The sequence below is a fragment of the Aythya marila genome (assembly GCF_965140915.1).
Source record: "Aythya marila genome assembly, chromosome: 18".
Lineage (NCBI taxonomy): Eukaryota > Metazoa > Chordata > Aves > Anseriformes > Anatidae > Aythya > Aythya marila.
In genome coordinates, this window is record NC_139059.1 from 1,327,838 (window position 1) to 1,344,192 (window position 16,355).

The following is a 16,355-nucleotide window of genomic DNA, read 5'->3' on the forward strand; positions in this document are numbered from 1 at the left end:
CAACTGAGGACATCCCGGGTGGCCCCAAAACCAGAAACCCCCTTCCCTTGGGCATTTGGGGGCGCCCCCTGCTCAAGACACCCCCCTCAGCCCAGTAGCACGGAGCGGGGCCGCCTTCGTGTCCCAGTGCTCACCAGTTTCCCCCCCTTCCCCACCAGCGGTGGCACTGGGGGCACCGCCCGGGGTTGTTTTCCAGCAAGGCCAAACCCCACAGCCACAAAAGATTTAATTTTTATTGTAACCAATGCGGAGAAATCCGGACAGAAACGGTTCATTTCAGCTCCTTCACGGCCAAACCTAGCGAGGAGAGAAAAAAAAAAAAAAGGATTTAATGGGATGAGGGGCGCTCCTCACCCTGCCCCCTGCCCACGCTCCTGGGATTTTTCCGGCCCCGGGGAGCCCCCGTTGGACCCCCCCACGGGGTACCTGGGGGCAGGGGGTACCTGGGGGCAGGGGGTACCTGGGGGCAGGGACTGCTTCAGCTTCTCGGCCTTCTCCTTGTCCGTGATGACCAGCGTGTACAGGTAGCGGCTGCAGCGCACCTTGAACTTCACATTGTCCTTGTTCTTCTTGATCTTGACGGCTGCGGGATCGGGGAAGGGGTCAGCGGGACGGCACAAGGTTTTTATTTGTTTTAGTTTTACAAATCACGTCAGAGAAAAGCGTTTTCTGTAGAACAAACCTTCCACAACCCACCCCAGCTCTCCCCCATTCCCCCAGCAGCTCCAGCCCCACCTGCACGACGAAAAACCCAACCCCAAGAACTTCCCCACACCACAACAACGGACTGAACTGGTGAACAGCCACAGGGCACAGCCCCCCTCGAGGCTTCCCGAGGGAAGTTTACGACCAGCAGCACCAAAAATTTATCGTGTCGCAAATTTCCAGCAGAGCACGGCAGCGCACGCCGGGCTTATTTCCTCCTGTAGGGTTTATTTCCTCCTGTAGGGTTTATTTTTTCCTGTAGGGTTTATTTCCTCCTGCCATCTCGTGTGCCTGAGGAGCAGCAGCATCTCCTGCAAAGCACCTCCTGGACTCTTTCCACCTCCTTTACGGCTGTCTGGGGGCATTTATCCAAGCAGCCCGCTCAGAGCTCCAGGCTGTGCCTCTCCTTTCCTGCTGTAGGGCTCGGTGTTACAGATATCAGAGCTGCTGTAGGATCTGAGCACGCTGAGGGGCGCTGGGACGCTTTGTGAGTGGCTGTCAGCAGCCGTCAGAGCGCCTCACACCGAGCTGTCCCCTCCTCGCCCACGCTGCCGGGCTAACAAAACATCTCCAGAATTGAAGCATCGCTTCCCCCTGACAGCTAAATCCAAACAGGGAAAACTCTTGGCACGTGGTTAAATGCAGACAAAACGCTTCAGCTTTCTCAATTACAATGGTCTTTGTGTTCGCAACAAAAGAAAACTCGACTTTCAGCACGATTCGCTTGTCATTTTGTTAAAACTCCGCAGCATCTGACACCCTGCAGCTTTCCAAACACTTCGCTGAGCCACAGACGGGGCAATATCGGCAAAGAGTTTCCCACCGGCTGCAGGGGGGGGTCTGGCAGGAGCACCCAGGGTGAGGAGCAGGGGAAGAAATGTGGCTGAGCGAGCAGCAGCCCCGTGCCACAGCTCACCCGCAGGGTTATGCCACAGCTCCCTGCGGCCAGGGCGGATACCCTCAGCCTTTACTCAGCACAACCTGCCCCAGCTGTCCCTGACGATGCTCCCAGCCAAACCCCAGCACCAGGAGCACCCCAGGGTGGGTGAGGGGGCACAACCCGCCCCGCTGTCCCCCCAGGACCACTCACACTTGGCGTCCTTCCTCCTGGCTGTCAGCAGGAAGTCCTTGATCTCCTCAATCTTGCGAGGCTGAAAATTAAAACACAAACTCAGTGCATGGACATGGCCGAAGGCTCACGTGGCAGTTTCATCACCCACCAACCCCCCCCCCCCACAAATTTTTGGGGGCCAGGACCCTGCCAACCCCCCCCAGGAGCTCCCCCAGCCCCCAGGACACCAATATGGGGGGTGCTGTGGCTGTGCCCTCACCCCCTCACAGCATCACCCCCTCCCTGCAGCCCCCCTCCCGCACCTAGAGACCCCCCCAACCTCCCTCACCCCCTTTTTCCCTCCCCAAAACTGCGCAACCCCAGCCCCAGGGGGGAAAAGTCGCCCCCCATCTCCCCCCTTGCGCCCCCCCAACCTGAAAAAAAACCCTGGAGAAATTAATTAAAGCCCCCCGCCCCCCCCAGCCCCCTCACCATGTCTCCGGGCCGGCTCCGCTGGCTCCAACCTAGGGGCAGACACAATCCAAGATGGCGGCCGCGCATCCAACCCAACCCCCCCCGGGCCCCCAACCACCGCCCCCATCGCCCGCCCCCTCCGTTCTCCCCGCGTCCCCCCGCCCGCCATCGGACCTCCCGCACTCCCCTCTTCCTCCCCGCAGCGCCCCGGCGCCCCCCGGCCCCGCACAGCGGCGGATGGCGGCGGATTCCGCAGCCCCCCCCCCTCCGCCACTCACGGCTGCGGCCTGCGGGTAGAAAGAAGCGGCCACTTCCGCATCCGGGCCTTCACCCCCTCCTCTAGCCCCGCCCCTCGCAGCGCCGCTACGGGGCGGGCCGAGGGACAAAAAGGTTCAGGAACGCGCTGGGCCGTGAGCGCGAATGTGGGGGGGGGCCCGGCCCGGCCCTGTAGCGGGGGTCGCGGTTTGGGGTCGGGGTTTGGGGGGCTCCGTGTCCCCCCCTCCCTGGACCTCTGGGGCTCCGCCGTGGCCCCGCGCTCTGTGGGGTGGGTGCAGTGCGGCCGCTTGGCCACCAGAGAGAGCCGGAGCCACGCTGATAAAAAACACCCCCCAAAACAACCCCAAACTGCCCCAAAACAACCCCAAACCGCCCCAAAACAACCCCAAAGCCCTGCTGTGCTTTAAGGCCCGGGGGGATCGAGGTGCTTTGTCCCCGGGGCACGGAGAGCTCATGTGAGCTCACACGAGTGTGCACAAACACCACGGGATGGGGGGCACCCATGGGTGCCAGCAGGGACGGGATTGGGGGGGGGGCTTCAAAACACCCCCGTTAACAGGGAACTGCAGCCCCAGGGGGGGCTGCTTTATCCCAATCCCTTGCACACCCCATCCCTTGAATGTCCCCGTCCCTTGCACGCTCAATTCCTTGCACACCCCACCCGTTGCACACCCAATTTCTTGCACAACCCCATCCCTTGCACACCCCACCCATTTCACACCCCACCCATTGCACACTCACCCCCTGCACACCCAAGCAGCCCACACTCGCACACCCACACAACATCCCCTGCACACCCACGTGTCTCCAGCCCCACTCCCCCCCCCACTAATTATCACCAGCACAGCAATTAGGAAAACCCTTCCCAGCACCAGGGAGCGGCCGTGCCCCTCCGTAGACCCCCGATCCCTCCAGGATGAGGATGAGGATTTTTTGGGGGGGCTCCCGTGGGTGCCCTCCGGGTGGGACGCCCCCAGCCCAAGCGAGCTTTTTAATGGTTTGATTTACTTATCTCATCTCCGACCGGCTGATCTACTCTGCTGCTCCTTAATTGCTTCAAAAGTTGAGCAGTTTTTCATGTTTTAAGGAGTGCTGAGTTGTGTAATTAAAGCACTGGCAGCGTAAATCAACGGCGCGGAAGAAAGACAGCAGAGAATTAAGCCAGCTCCTTGGCAGGGCAATAAAACCAAAACGGCTCGGAAGGAGCCCATACGGCCACGATGCTGAGCCCTGGTGCTGTGACTGGGGCAGGATCTGATCCTCCAAAATCGCCAGGTTTTGGCCCAAAACGCGGCGTGGCCTCGCTGCCGCAATCTCCCTCGTCCCACGGCCCCTGCGCCTGCCCAGCAAGGCGTTCCCGTTACCGCCTGGGAATGGGTTTGCTTTTACTTTATTAATATTATTGAAAGGCAGAGTGGGCGTATAAATCAACAAAAATAATTCATGAGCGTCGTTAGCTCCTCAAAGATGGGATCTTTTCATGTCTGGCTTTACATTTAAAAAAAAAATAATAAATAAAAGAGCCACCACGTTCTGAAACTGCAGCTTTTAAAACACATCAAATGCGCTTCCTCCTCGTCTCCCACCGGCCCCGGCTCCTCCGCGTAATGAAATTCAATTAGCATCCTTAATTCACCCTCTGGCTACTGGGTTTATATTAAAACCTCCTTCTGGTTCTGCTCGGGAGGAGCGGTGCTGAGGGCACGGCGCGTTTAACCCTGCTGCTTGGGAGCTGCCACAACCCGGGGGCACTGCGCGGTGCGGGGTTTGGGGAGCAGCTCTCCCAGCAGCCTTCCTCCTCCTCCTCCTCCTCCTCTTTTTCCTTTTCCTCCTGCTCCTCCTCCAGGCTGCTCTGGGATGTGGTTGTAGGAACCCCAGGGCGCACCATCGGGCCCCCAGCCCCCTGCTTGGCACCCAGTGCCCCCCATCTCCCCCTCCCCAGACGCTTCCCACCCGCGGGCGCTGCGGGGCGAATGGTCCCCAGCTCCGTGTCCCCGTGCCCTTGGGGACAGCGGGGACGCGGCGGCCACCCCGCAGCAGCTCATGCAGCATTTGATGTGCAGCCGGCGCGGCGCTGGCAGCCGGCGAGCCGCGCGTGCCGCCTGGCGATTAGATCCTATCGCCTTATCAGCCGCAGCAGCGAGGAGGGCTCGGGGCAAGGGAGGAGGAAATAACAAGCAAAAACATAAAAAAAAAAGAAAAAAATAAAAAAAAAGGAATGGAAGAAGTGATTTGTCTCTCCCCTCCTCCTTCCAGAGGTCTGATTTGGAGTCAAGCAGCTGCCGAGGATCCTCTGCTGCCGGCTCCCTCCGGCAGTGCCAGCTCGCCGCGCGTGCTGGGGAGCTGCTTGTGGCAGGGTGCTCCGTCAAAGCTGTGTTTACTCACACAAGGGCAGCCGTGTTTTTATTAGGCATAATTACGCCATCCTTAATGTAGCTGCAAACCATTTTTCCCGGAGCTGCTGTGCGGGCGGGGAGGGTGCCGCTTGGCGAGCCGTGGGGCTGTCCTGCCTGTGCCAATGCTCGCTGTGGCTCCGGGTGTCCCTGCAGCCACTCTTGGTGTCACTGCTGGTCCCTGGGGTCTGATTCTGTATCCCCAGCTCCAAGCATCCCACTGGGAGCAGAACACCTTCTATTTTCACATCCCTGCTGCAGGGATGGGGGCACCCTGCCAGGGGGAGCTCGCTTTGTATCCAAAACCATATCCACATCTGCACCCACATCCACACCAACACCCACATCCACATCCTGCAGCTGCTGAGCCCCAGGGCATGGTGCCCTGGCTGCAGTTGGCCCAAGGGGAGCGTGCCAGAGCTGTGCATGGCTGAGATGTGCGAGCCCGAGGTGTGCTGTGCCAATATGCACGTGGCCGAGACGTGCACGGTGAGATGCCCAAACTCAATGTGTGCACAGCTGAGACGTGCAAGGCTGGGATCTGGGATGTGCCTGGCTGGGGTCTGCAAGCTCCAGCCCCTGGGTGTTGGTCACCGTGCCCCCCGTGTCCCCACGCAGCCGGGTGCGGAGCTCAGCCCTCTCCCACGCAGCCCCGGTTTTGTTCTTTGAGTCCCGGGCTCTGCTTTGCTGTGCAAACGTGTTTGTCCTGGCAGGCAGCGCCGTGGCTGAGGTGGGAGCCTGGCAGAGCTGATAGGAGACATGAAAGGAGAGGTTGGAGGGAGATTCCCCCATTCAGGGAACAAACTGCGGCAGAAATTGTTTTTTTCCCCCTGTTTACTCGAGTTTCCTCCCCCGGGTGCCGAGCAGAAAGGCCTTGCGTCACGATTACCTGCTCCGAAGTGAGAGCGCGATTTGCTGAATGCGTTTATTATTATCAGGGACTGAAAACTATTCCCAATCACCCGGTATTTTCTTCCCTTTTATTTTTTTTCTTCCCCTTCATTCTCATTCTTTCTCCCTTTCTTGTTTCTTGAAGCGCGGGGCCCTGGCAGCGCGCTGCTGAGCGCCGATCAATTCCGTCCTAATGGCAGCTCCCCTGCCCCATCATTCATCAGCCGGCTTCTTAAAGAGCATCTGAAGCTTCATGGACGACTTGGGGGAAAAAAAAAGAAAAAAAGCAAAAAAAAAAAAAGCCCATTTGGAGGCGAGATCATATTTTCTCTGTCTCTTCCCCTTTTGTTCTTTATTTGCCGAGGACAAAGGCAGGCTCAGGCTCTAGGTGGGGAAGAGGCAGCAGAGGCAGATGAAAATCCGGAGAAACAAAAGAGGCCGTTTTCATGCAAATGACCTGAAAGAGAGAGAAAATTTGGGGAGGGAGAGAGGGGAGGACAAAAACTGCCCCGGTTTGTGTTCTCCAGCAAGTGTCACCGGAGCAGGAGCCTCTCCTCCGCGCGATAAAAGGCGAAGGAAGGCGGCTGCTGAAAGTTTTCCCGCAGGCATCGGGAGCTGTTTGAAGAGCTGGAATATTTTTCTGAATTAGGGCCAGGCGGGGGGCTGGATCCTGCCTGTGGCAGGCAATGCTCAGCCCACGCTGCGCCCTAGGCCGGCTGGTGCAGGGCCTGGGCACTGCTGTCACGAGCTGCTCCGGTCTCAGCAGGGCTGGGGGGGGCGAGCACGGAGCCTGGGGGTCCGCAGGGGTCCCTTGGAGAGAGGTGGGGGTGAGGTTTGGCCGCGGTGGTGATGCAGGGATGGGTCCTGGTGTGAGCACAGAGGGGCAGGTGGCATTTTGGGGGTGATGCTGGGGTTGTGGGGGGGTCTCCGTCGTCCCCCTGCAGCACCGTGCCATGAGTTTTGGCCACGCGGGTGCAGGAGGTGGCACTGCTGGTGCTTGGTGAGGGGAAATTGGGGAAGGGGAGATTGGGGAAGGGGAAATTGGGGAAGGGACAAGCAGGGAGCATCCCATCAGCACTGCCCGGGGTGGTGGCAGCCCCACAAATCCCAGGCTGGGCCCTCGGGGCGGGCTGGCACCGGGGGACACGGGCAGGTGGCAGCGCTGGTGGCACCTTCGGGGCAAGGGCAGAGCAGCTGCGGCACCCGCCTGGCTCCCCGCCACCCCGCGCAGCTCAAGTCAAATTTGGTGTCATCCTGCAGAGGAAGATTATGGTAATTTTCCTTCCCCCCCCCCCCTCCCCCAGCTCCCCCTTATGCATAATTTTCAGACTCGGCTGCAGCAGAGGCTGTGCGGAGAGATTGGGTGATGGGAATGTCATCTGCGATTCGATTATCTCCTCCTGCCTTCCCCCTTTTTTTTCCTTTTTTTTTTTTTTTTCTTGTGAAACCTTCATCAAAACGTGTAGATCTAATTAGGACAATTACAGTGCCAGGACAGCTGAGAACCTGCCCAGCCCCACGCCGTGCCCTCGGCTCAGCCGAGCTTTGGCTGCTCGGTGAGCCGGCACCGGGGGCTGCCCGTGGGGCTGCGGTGGGTGGCGGGGTCCTGGGGTCCTGCAGGGGATGGGGACGGCCCCAGGGTTGTCCCCACGGCCACGCCAGCGTCACCGGAGGAGGATCCTGCTGGGGGGACCTGGGGTGCAGCTGCTGGTGACATCTCCGTGTCACCCTGCTGTGACGAGCCGCGGGGGTGCTGGCACCTTGGTGACAGGGGGAGATGCCCCGGGTCCTGGCACGGGGTGCACGTTGTCCCCGTCCCTGGGGGTGCCACCACGCATCTTCACGAGGAGCCCCCCCCCCCCGTGAGCCTCCCTCCGTGTCCCTCATTGGTATTCTGTCCCCGCTCGGTGGCAGCTGGCTGGGTGGCAGCGGAGTGACAGCGGTGACAGGTAACACCGCCGCGGGGACGGCACCGAGGGGCCCCAGCCAGCACCGAGGGGGTGCAGCAGGATCGGCCCCCTCCGTGCAGGATTGTGCATCGCTGCTGGTGCACACGAGCGTGCAGGGCCCTCGTGTCAGCCCCCGGCTGCACAATCCTGCCCCCGCAGCCTTGCACACCCACGCATGTGCTGAGCGCTCTGCTCCCTGCCCTGCGCGGGGCACCCCCGGGGACCCGTCCTCCTGCTGCCTGCCGTGACCGTGCAACACCCGAGGCTGCCCGGGGACCCCAAACACGTCCCCGAGCGTGGCAGGGACGAGGGCTGGCGGCCGGGCAGAGCCGCTGCACGGACAATTAAGGGAAGTGCAAATTGTCAGAGCCCGTGATTAACACTGCCTCCAAATCCGCATGAATATTAAAAGCCGACATTGCCCAGGCTCCCTGCACAATGAATTCTGTATGAATCTTAAGATAAATCGTTTGGATAACTTAGCGGCAGCTGTACTCCCTCGCCACCAACTGCCTCCAAAAATCATTTCAAGTCAGGCGCGAGGAGCGAGAGCAGAGGCCAGGCGAGCGCGGGTGATTACGATTCCAGGCTCAGCGGCGGTGGGATCAAGGCCAGGGAGCGCAGGGCGCCCGGGGCTCTCCGGAGGGGAACGAGGAGCCTCCTCCTGCTCCGTTTGTTCCCGGGAAGCGGTGACAAGTCCCCGTGCCTGCCGTGGGTGTCTCCGTGCTGCCGTGTTCGGCTGGTGGGGAAGGTGGCTTTGCATCTGGGTGGCTCCAGACCGGAGGGGAGCGAGGTACCTCCTGGGGCAGGACCCCGTGGGCGCACCTGGGGACGGAGGGGACACAGTGGGGGACCCAGCACGGGTGAGCAGCCCCATCCCAGCCCCATCACCACTGGTGTGAGGTGCAGTGCCCCAGCCCCAGCCCCTTCCCCTCTCCCAGACTGGTTTCTGCCCTGCCTGTGCTGAGCCGATTGCTCTTGCAGAGTTTATCCACGTTAATATTTCAGCCCTAAACCCCCATCCCAGCCCCACAACCACCCCCCTTTATCAGCCAGGGCTGAGGGTGCCCACGCAGCCCCGTAGCAGCTCGGGGGCGGATGGGGTCCCTTGGTGAGGGACAGCATTTGTCACAGCCCCATTACGTTAAGGTGGCTCCGTGCGTCCTCCAGAGCCGTCCCGGCACCACGTCCCCCCCCCATGAGCAGGCACACAGAGCAGAAACCCGGCCGTCCTCCCTGCCCGGACCCCACTGTGCCCCCTGCAGCATCCCCGTGTCCCCATGTCCTCACGTCCCCCTCCCCGTGTCCCCGTGTCCCCGTGTCCCCATCCCGCATTGGCATGCGGCCGCGCGCTCCCGGTCAGGATGCAGCGGAGGAGACGCGGCGTCATCCTCCTCCTCGGAGCCCGGGGCCTTGATTGCCTCCGTGCAGGGCCATAAATCAGCCCGGGGGAGGTCTGGCGGCGGGGGAGGAATGGCAATGTCATGGCGGGCGCCTCTCAGCCGGGACCAGCAGCACCCCGCACTGTATGGGGGGGGGGGACGGACACCGGCCCTGCACTCCTGGCATAATCCAGGTTATGAAATGGAAATCAGAGGCGATGCAAAGCACCCAGAGAGCCCAGAGAGCCCTGGCTGGGCACGAGGGGGTTTCTCTCCTGCTGCTGGGATGGGGTTGGGACCTTCCCAGTTTGTGCGCCCTGTCCCCATCCTTCTCCATGTCCCCATTTTGGGGCAGCCCCAGGGCTTTCCGCCAGGCAAAGACACGGCTCCGGGCTGCTGCGTGCTCGCTGCTGCCTCCTCCTCTTCCCCATCACCCTTCCACCGCCCCAGTGCCGTGCCCGGAGCTCTGAACCCGACCCCGAGCTACCAAAAGGCGCGGATAAATCAGCAGGTTGGGCGCAAACAGCGAACGGATGTCAAGGCAGAGAGGAGCAGATCCAATCAGGGGCCATTAACGGATTAAATCATCGCGCTGAATCAGATTAAGCACGAATAACATGAGGCTAATGTGGATCAGAAACACCGGCTCGTGCTCCCAATGTCTTGGCACCGGGAGGTGACGGCTGGAGGCTGCCACCACCCGCGGACGGAGCCGTGCGGGGCCGTGCAGGCAGCGTGGAGAGGTTTGGGGACAGCCACAGCACCTGGGCCGGCCTTTCTTAATTGGGAGCTGTAATTAGAGGGAACACTCGACCTGGGCAGAGCCAGCTACCCAAAGCATCGCCCTTCACAGCCACGTTTTCTCCTTGTCTGTGCCGTTTCTGCTCCCAGAGCAGGCAGCATCGCTGCGGCCCCGCTCTGCCCAGCTCCCTCTGCTCCAGCACCGCACGAGGCAGTGAAGACGTAGCAATAAATGGCTGCAAACAAAGGGAAAATATCTTTTTTCCCTCCAATTTATTGCCATACCTCCCTCCAGAGCCTCCAAGGCCTGGCAGTGGAGCAGCACCAGTCCTGAGCCCTCCTCGCCCACGCATTTCCCACCAGCTCCCGAGGAGCCACGGGGGTTAACTCGCACCCCGGTGCCTCCCCGCGCTCTTTCTGCCAGCAAATCTTTCCTTCCCTAAATTCCTGCTCGCCCAGGAAGGCAGGACAAAGCCTGAGCTGCTGCAACAACACCCGGGAACAAGTATTATTATGTGGTGTGACAATGTTTGATGAATTCATATGTGCCTAGGGGAAGGGACTAAGTAGGTGAATAAAGTGAGAATATTCTCTGTGACAATCAATACCCCTTCAATTGAACCGTCTCCACAGATGTGACATTTTGATTTTTCTCCTTTGGACATACTAACTGGATTTATGTCCTCTTAAAGTGGAAACAGCAGGGAGCGGAGCGCCGGCAGCGGGTTGGCGCGGCGTGGGCACGGCAGTGGGATGGGGAGGGCAGGGGGGGGTGATGGGGCTGGGGTTAGGGGGTTGGGGTGGTGGGGTTGGGATTATGGGGTTGGGGTGAGAGGGTTGGGATTATGGGGTTGGAGTGATAAGGTTGGGATTATGGGGTTGGGGTGATGGATGGGGTCAGGGTGATGGGGTTGGGATTATGGGGTTGGGGTGGTGGGGTTGGGATTATAGGGTTGGGGTGATGGATTGTGTTAGGGTGATGGGGTCAGGGTGATGGGGTCAGGGTGATGGGATTGGGGTGATGGATGGGATTGGGGTGATGGATGGGGTCAGGGTGATGGGGCTGGCGTTATGGGGCTGGGATTATGGATGGGGTCATGGTTATGGGGCCGGGATGATAGGGTGGATGGGTTGGGGAGATGGCTCCAGGGCAATCAGCTGGGTTGATGGGGTTGGGGTGGTGGAACCAACACCACGGGGCACGCAGGCGGGTCCGTACCAAGGCGAGGAGGCAGCTGGGCACATCTCAGAGCTGCCCCACGGCTGGGACCTGGGGAAAAAGGAGTCAGCAGCAGAAAGGGGGGCACGTGGAGGAGGCGCCTCCTGCTCCCCGGTGCGCCGAGCCGCGGCACCCACCGGTGGCACCCGCGCGGCTCCGGGATTCCCGTCACATCCCGGGGCCCCCGGAGCTAATGACTCATCCCCGGCACGGCCATTTGTTTGTGCTGGTTTCAGACAGACTAATGTTTTTAATGGCACATAATCATTTTTCAGAAGTCATTTGATGCTACTAATCATCGCTGTGATATGCCACGACGGGATGCGTAATGACATGCTGAACAGGAAAAATGGCACTCGGATCCCCGGTTCTTCCCGGTGTAATCTATATTTTACCACATCTCGCTGCCTAATGATACTTATAGCTGTTAATAAACGAGTACTTAGGCGCTTTCTTTTTTATTTTTTTCTTCGGTGGGTGATAAAATAATTTGGGGTTAAAATACAGGAATGGGAAAGGAAGGTGGTGGCTCGAGCGTGGTGTGGGTTTCCCCGCAGCGAGAGGGAGCGGCGCTGGGCTCACCAGGCGGGAAATTCATAGAAGATTACTTTCCCTGCTCATAACTTTTTAGTCTCTTTGTTAAATTAACAAGTGTTAAAAAAAAAATTTAAACATTTTTTAATGAAATTTTATCACTGCAGTAAGAGGATCCTCCTGGCCCAGTGCCCAATGTCTTCAGGATGAATTAGCGCACAGCTCCTCACGCTCTAACTCATTTTATCGCTTAATTAAAGGGATGCTGGCAATTCTGGTAAAATATACTTTTTCTTAAACAACTCTTTTCCTTCCCTGGGCTCCTAAGAGCCAGGAAAGGGAATGAACTCAGAGCACCGAGCGTGCCCTTTGCGCCAGGACCTTGCTTCTTTGGCTGCTCTCCGAAGCCTGCTCGGTGCCAGCATGGGGGGAGAGGGTCCGGTGGCTCTGAGCAGCAGAGGAAGAGGAGGCTGAGGATGGAGGCGAGCAGCCCCAGCACCCCTCTGTGGATGCCAGGGTGCAGGGCTGTGGGGTGCAGCCTGCACGCAGCACCCAAAGTTTTCCATTCTGCGTGCCAGCTACAAGCTTGGCTCCATCATCTCCGTAAGCATCAGGTCGCACGTCTCTGCCCAGACTTGTGAGGAAGAAAAATTGCTTTCGCTTACATTTTTAATTTCTCTGTAATTACCTGCTGGGCTCCTCGGGAGAATGCTAACCAGCAGGGCAGCTCCCTGCTGGGCAGCTGGGTGGCTGCAGCCCTCCGGCACGGCACAGCATGGCACGGCACGGTACTGCATGGCGAGGTACAGCACGGTGAGATATGGCACGGTGAGGCATGGCGTGGCATGGTGTGGCATGGCACAGGACGCCAGCTCTGCCAGGCAGTTCCAACATATCACCCCCGAGCAGCAGCAAATTTCGGAGTGCAGCCTTGCATCTCCTGATAGGCGCCAGTTCAGAAAGGTCTCGTTAGCGTCTCCGTCATTACCCAATGCGCACGCAGGTGGTTTGCTCGCCTCTGGAATTTCAGAGTTAAATGACTCATCATTATCTTATTAATGAAGTCAGGGGTTCATTAATAAGCCCAGCCCACAGCCCTGCAGTTACTCCCTTCCCAAGGGCACTGGTTTGGAGCCACGGCATGGAGATGGGCGTCTGCTGGTGAGGAGCAGGAGGTTGTGAGAAAAATCCGCGAGTTCCCAGCAAACGGAGCACTTTTAGTTAATTTTATTAACTTGTGTCTGGAGCTCAGCGGGATGTGGCTGATGCAGGGGCGTGTCACTGCATTACCACCCAACAGTGAAGTGGGGGGCGAAGAAAGCGGCTCCATGCCATCCGCCGCCGCCGCTGCCCCTTTCCTTTTGTCCCTCACCTTATTACCGGCTGCTTTTCTGCAGGGTCCTGCTTAATGCGTGAGTCAGGGTTTGCAGAGCTATTGTACACAATGACTTCTAATGTCCTGTGAAAGTAAATGGAGGACGAGACCTAGAGAAAGCTGCCAATTACTTAAAGAATATAGACACGGCAACGCCATTAACGTAATGGCGAGGAGCGATTCCGGAGCCACTCGTGCCGTGCCGCTCGATACCACAATTAATGTTGCAGAGTTGACTTGAGCTCCAGCTTCCTCGAGACAGGCTCGCGCCATTAACCTTCCCCTAGTCAAGGTGTTCCAGCTCTCAGATTCGGCTTAATTAGTCTCCAAGGCGATGTAACAATAGCCACTTCCCGCGGACGCCGTGCCGGCACCGCCGCCGCCTCGGGATGGAGCAGCTCGGGAGCGGGACGAGCGGCGGGGAGGAGAGCGGGGCAGGCAGGGAAAAGCACGTGTGCGTGTGTTTGCACGTGTGTGCGTGTGTTTGCACGTGTACTCGCACACGCACACACAATTTGCAACGCACAGAACGAGGAGGGTTGAGGCTGGTGACCCTGGAGCAGGGCAGAGCCGCGGCCGGCGGCACGCCGACCTCTGCAACCCCCCGCAGAAGGAGTCACGTCGCCTCCCATCAGGAGCAGCGCGCGGGACTGAGTAGATAAAGGTGCTAATAAGACAGAGCACTAATTAATTGCAGCCCTGGCTTGCAGAAGAGCCCTCAGCCGAGCGCTGGCTGTCACGCTGAGCAGCAGCAGCGACGCTGGCAGCTCCGCGAGGCGCCGTGCCGGGGTCCAGATCATTAGGAGCTTGTGCGTGAGCTCACAAACGAACCAGGGGGCTGAGGTTTGCAAAGCCAAATCCCTCTGCCCCTGAAGCAGCTGCGGCTGCGCGGCCACCCTGGCTCAATGTCACCGTGCACCCCGGCCCCTGCTGGGTGCTGGTGCAGGGCAGGGGTAAGTGCCTAGCCAGGATGTCCCGGTGGGCAGGGGACCTGCAGCGGCGTGGTGGCACTTCCAGGGCTGCAGACGTCCTAACGTTCAGCTCCTTTTCTCCTTCTTCCCCTTTTTTTCCTCCAAACCAGCAAATCAATTTGATGGTGGCAGGAGCACGGCCCTTTACAGCTTGTGCGATTTGCGTGGAGTCACCCGCTCCCCTCCATCCATCATCCTTAATTAATTAGAATGTAATTACTTATGGATTCCTCTTCCATTACTCGCAGCCCCCAGCACCGGGATCGTGCTTTCCTGTCCCTCGGTGCTCTCGCTCTGCAGCAGGTTGCTCAGGAGCACCGAGCTGGCCCCGGGGCACGTCTGTCCCTGGCGCTGGGCAGAGAAGGAAATAAACCCTGCTGCTCCAGCTGCTGCTTGCTGCTCGCTGCTCCTGGTGCTGGGACTTTGCACCGGCTGTGATTTGGCTGAAAGGACGGGGACAGGGCTGGGGACAAGGCTGGGGTGGCGCGGTGAGGACGCAGAGCTCACGCGCCCGGCTCCAGCTTGGCAGCCTGCAGCAGCCGCACCGACGGTGCAGGTGGAGGCAGGGAAAGGAAATTCGGGATTAGCTGAGACCTCAAAATGCGGGGAGAGTGCTGGGAGCAGGAGGTCAGCGCCTGGAGGGCCGGCACACGGCGGTGTGCGTGATGGGGAGGCAGCAGCACAGCCCCGGTGCCACCCGGGGACACTCGGCCCCGTGTCCTTGCCTTGCCCCGTGCTCGCCATCCGTGGCCACCGAGGGATCCTCTTTGCCCTGGCTCCCTGCCCACCCCGACACCTTTGCTCCCTGCTCTTTCTTCTTCCTGCGGGCAGCAGAAGGAAAAGGACAGCGTTAGCTCGGGGTCCTCTCTGCGGGTCACTGGGGTTTGAGCTGTGCCATCAATCACAGGCTGGGCTGAGAAGGGAAGGGAGGAATCCTGCCTCCCTCTGCTGCTGGGGGAGGGCAGGATGCGGCCCCAGCCTCCCCGGCAGCACCCCACAAAGGGGCACATTGCAGCCCACAGCTCTCATCTCAGGGGCTGTGCTGCAGCCCCTTGTCCCCTGTCCTGTCCCCATCACCAGCCCCAGCCCGTGGTGGCCAAGAGGCGCACGGCACCGTCCCGTGCAGCCCCCTGCAAAGGCTGGGAGCCGGGCAGAGCAAAAGGGGCCGGGGTCCTGCCTCCCCCCCCTCTGTCTCCCACAGCCACGCAGGGGGTGCAATCATCCCTCAGCAGCTCAGCGCCCGCCTCTCCACAGGGAAAACACCGATTCCCGAGGCTTTGTTCAGAAATGTATTCCCCATTGTTAAAAATGTAGAGACAAAATCAATTCAGGTCTGCGGTTTTATTTTTTTTTTTCTCCCCCTTTTATGAAACTGTTTGTAGCGGTGTGGTGATTGCCAGCAGAGGAGCATCTGCGCTCCCCAGAGAGGGGGCTCTGCTGGGGGGGCTGCGCCGCAGCGGGGAGGGGGACCCCAAGGGACTGCAGGGATGGGGATGGGGATGGATGGGATGGGATGGGATGGGATGGGATGGGATGATGGGGATGGGATGGGATGATGGGGATGGGATGGGATGGGATGGGATGGGATGGGATGGGATGGGATGGGATGGGATGAATGGGATGGGATGGGATGGGATGAATGGGATGGGATGGATGGGATGGGATGGGCACAATAGGATGGGATGGGACAGGGACAGGACAGGGGTGCCCCCACTTCCCGCTGTGCTCCCCCTGGAGATCCTCGTGCTCTCAGGAGTGACCCAAACTGAACCCGGCGATGCAGAGGGTGGAGGGAGCAGCAGTAACTCCGTTGAAGGGCCCTAATAAATCACCGTGATGTGATTACACGGGGCCGTGCCACATCTCAGCAGCCACCTAATTAAAAACTGGACTAAAACAAGGGAAGAAAATAACTTAATTTGGGTGCTATTTGCCTTGCTAATGTGGTGGCAGTTTTCTGCGCCGGGTGAGTGTTTATAAAATCTTAATTAGGTTTCCCGTTTGGAGCAGAGACCGAAGCAAGGCTCTGCCTTAATGGACCGGCACCTCGGGGATGCTGTGGCTCTGCCCGTGCCCTGCGGCTGGATGAGGTTAGGTGGGGAAAAGGGATGGGGAATTGGGGTGGGCAGAGGGATGGGAAGCAGCTGCAGAAGGACGGCTGCTGACTTCCCATTGGCTTTTATTTTCCCCTTCTTATTTATTTATTTATTTATTTTCCCTCTGTTCTTTTTAATCAAAACTTCAAATTGGGCTCAAAGCAGCTATTTATAAACCTGTCAGGGGAGGCTGGCATTTCTCTATCAGGTTGCTATTGAGTGGTTGCTAACGGCTCTTCAACCGAGGCAATGAGCGGGTGGAGGAGCTGGGGATGCTGAATCCCCCCCCTGAGCCCCA

General features: G+C 59.4%; 1 protein-coding gene across 2 annotated transcripts in view; it reads right to left on the reverse strand.

Annotated features, from left to right (window-relative positions):
- Positions 1–219: 219 nt before the first annotated feature.
- The window catches only part of RPL38 (ribosomal protein L38), a 76,085-nt gene continuing 59,949 nt past the window's right edge, over positions 220–16,355 (reverse strand). Inside the window, exons 1-5 of one of the 2 annotated variants that reach the window (XM_082774692.1) lie at positions 2,509–2,565; positions 2,249–2,280; positions 1,796–1,856; positions 461–583; positions 220–297 (exon numbers count right to left, since the gene is read on the reverse strand). In XM_082774692.1, the coding sequence (XP_082630818.1) occupies positions 272–297; positions 461–583; positions 1,796–1,856; positions 2,249–2,251 (213 nt within the window). In that variant the 5' untranslated portion in view covers positions 2,252–2,280; positions 2,509–2,565 and the 3' untranslated portion in view covers positions 220–271. Of the gene's footprint in view, positions 298–460; positions 584–1,795; positions 1,858–2,248; positions 2,281–2,508; positions 2,566–16,355 lie in introns of those variants that run through there. The other variant, XM_082774693.1, reaches the window with a different exon arrangement.